Consider the following 1,416-nt stretch of genomic DNA (forward strand, 5'->3'; position numbering starts at 1 on the left):
TATGTACATGCATTGTAAAGCTTTATAGAGCATACAAGAACACTTCGTATTGTGAACGAAAACTGTTGACCATTCGTTAAGCCGCTTCTCAGCTCCCCCTTATCCATTTTTGTTAATCACGCGAAGCCGTTTTCTTCAACCATGGAAGATGACAAGAACGATTACAATCCCGAGGAGGAAGTCACAACTGGAAATTGGAACACCCCCAAGGTAAGAAAAAAAAAACAAAGCGCATATTTTTGCATTGGAGCATACCTTGATGAAAGCGCAACTGGGACAATTAAGAACTTACGCCCCTTGTTTGCTTCTACATAGTGGCATGTAGGGCAGAAGTTTTTTATGGTGGTCTATGCGCTTGCCATTACTCTGTATACGTCTCACCAATTTTTGGCGCGAACCTGTATGGTTGCGGGGAGGCCCCCTTTACTGCGCGCATTTTCCCTCTTTTATTTGCGGTCAGCCCGTATGCTCCCGCCCCGTCGCTCTTGTTGACCCGTGTATATACGCTAAGAAGGGGCCATTTCTCTGTACATGTATATTTACCCCATTTATGGGCACCGTGTCCTCATCTTTTTTTTCTTTCCCCCCGTGCAGATTGAACTGAAAGAAGTAGAAATAAAGACGGGCGAAGAAGATGAAAGCCTGTTCTGGTCAGGGAGGTCGAAATTGTACAGGTGGGTAGATGGCGAGTGGAAGGAACGAGGACTTGGGGAATCCAAACTGTTGTTACACAAGAAAAAAGGAATTATCAGGTTTCTTCTAAGACAAGAGAAAACACTGAAGGTTGTGGCAAACCATTATATCTACCCCAATAAGTCCTACTGCAAACTCGTGCCCAATGCAGGAAGTGAAAAAATCTACGCTTGGACAGTGAAAGATTTTGCAGAGGAACCCAAAATTGAGCAGTTCGCCTTAAAATTCAACACGGCGGAGGCAGCCAAGCTATTCAAGCAGAAGTTTGATGAGGCGGGCCAAGTGAATTTGAAGCTGCTCGATGATAACGGGCAGCTGAAGGTGAAGGTCGCTGAGGAAAAGAAAGAGGATAAAAAGGAAGAGAAAAAGGAGGATGAAAAAGAAGATAAAAAGGAAAAGAAAGAGGAAGAAAAGAAGGAGGAGAAAAAGGAAGAGAAGAAGGAGGAGGACAAGAAAGAGGAAAAGAAGGAAGAAGACAAGAAGGAGGATAAGAAGGAAGAAAAAAAAGAGGAGAAGAAAAAAGTCGAAACTGATGCGAAGGACAAGAAGGAAGAAGAGAAGGGGGAAGAAAAGTCGAAGGACGCAGGAGTCGATAAGGCCAAAGCGGCAGATGACAAAAATAAGAAAGACGACAAAGAGGAGGAGAAGTCCAAAAGTGGGGATGAGGAGAAGAAGGAAAAGAAGAAAAACGAGGAGGAAGAGAACATCAAGCGAGAAAACTAA

General features: G+C 43.9%; 1 protein-coding gene across 1 annotated transcript; it reads left to right on the top strand.

The window, feature by feature from the left end:
- PCOAH_00012330 (Ran binding protein 1-like protein) lies at positions 1-1,416 on the top strand (the record flags this gene model as incomplete). Its single annotated transcript, XM_020058042.1, has 2 exons — positions 1-210; positions 595-1,416. 2 exons carry the CDS (start codon positions 142-144, stop codon positions 1,414-1,416), a joined length of 891 nt encoding a protein of 296 aa, XP_019913599.1.

Source organism: Plasmodium coatneyi, chromosome 5, assembly GCF_001680005.1.
Source record: "Plasmodium coatneyi strain Hackeri chromosome 5, complete sequence".
Taxonomy (NCBI): domain Eukaryota; phylum Apicomplexa; class Aconoidasida; order Haemosporida; family Plasmodiidae; genus Plasmodium; species Plasmodium coatneyi.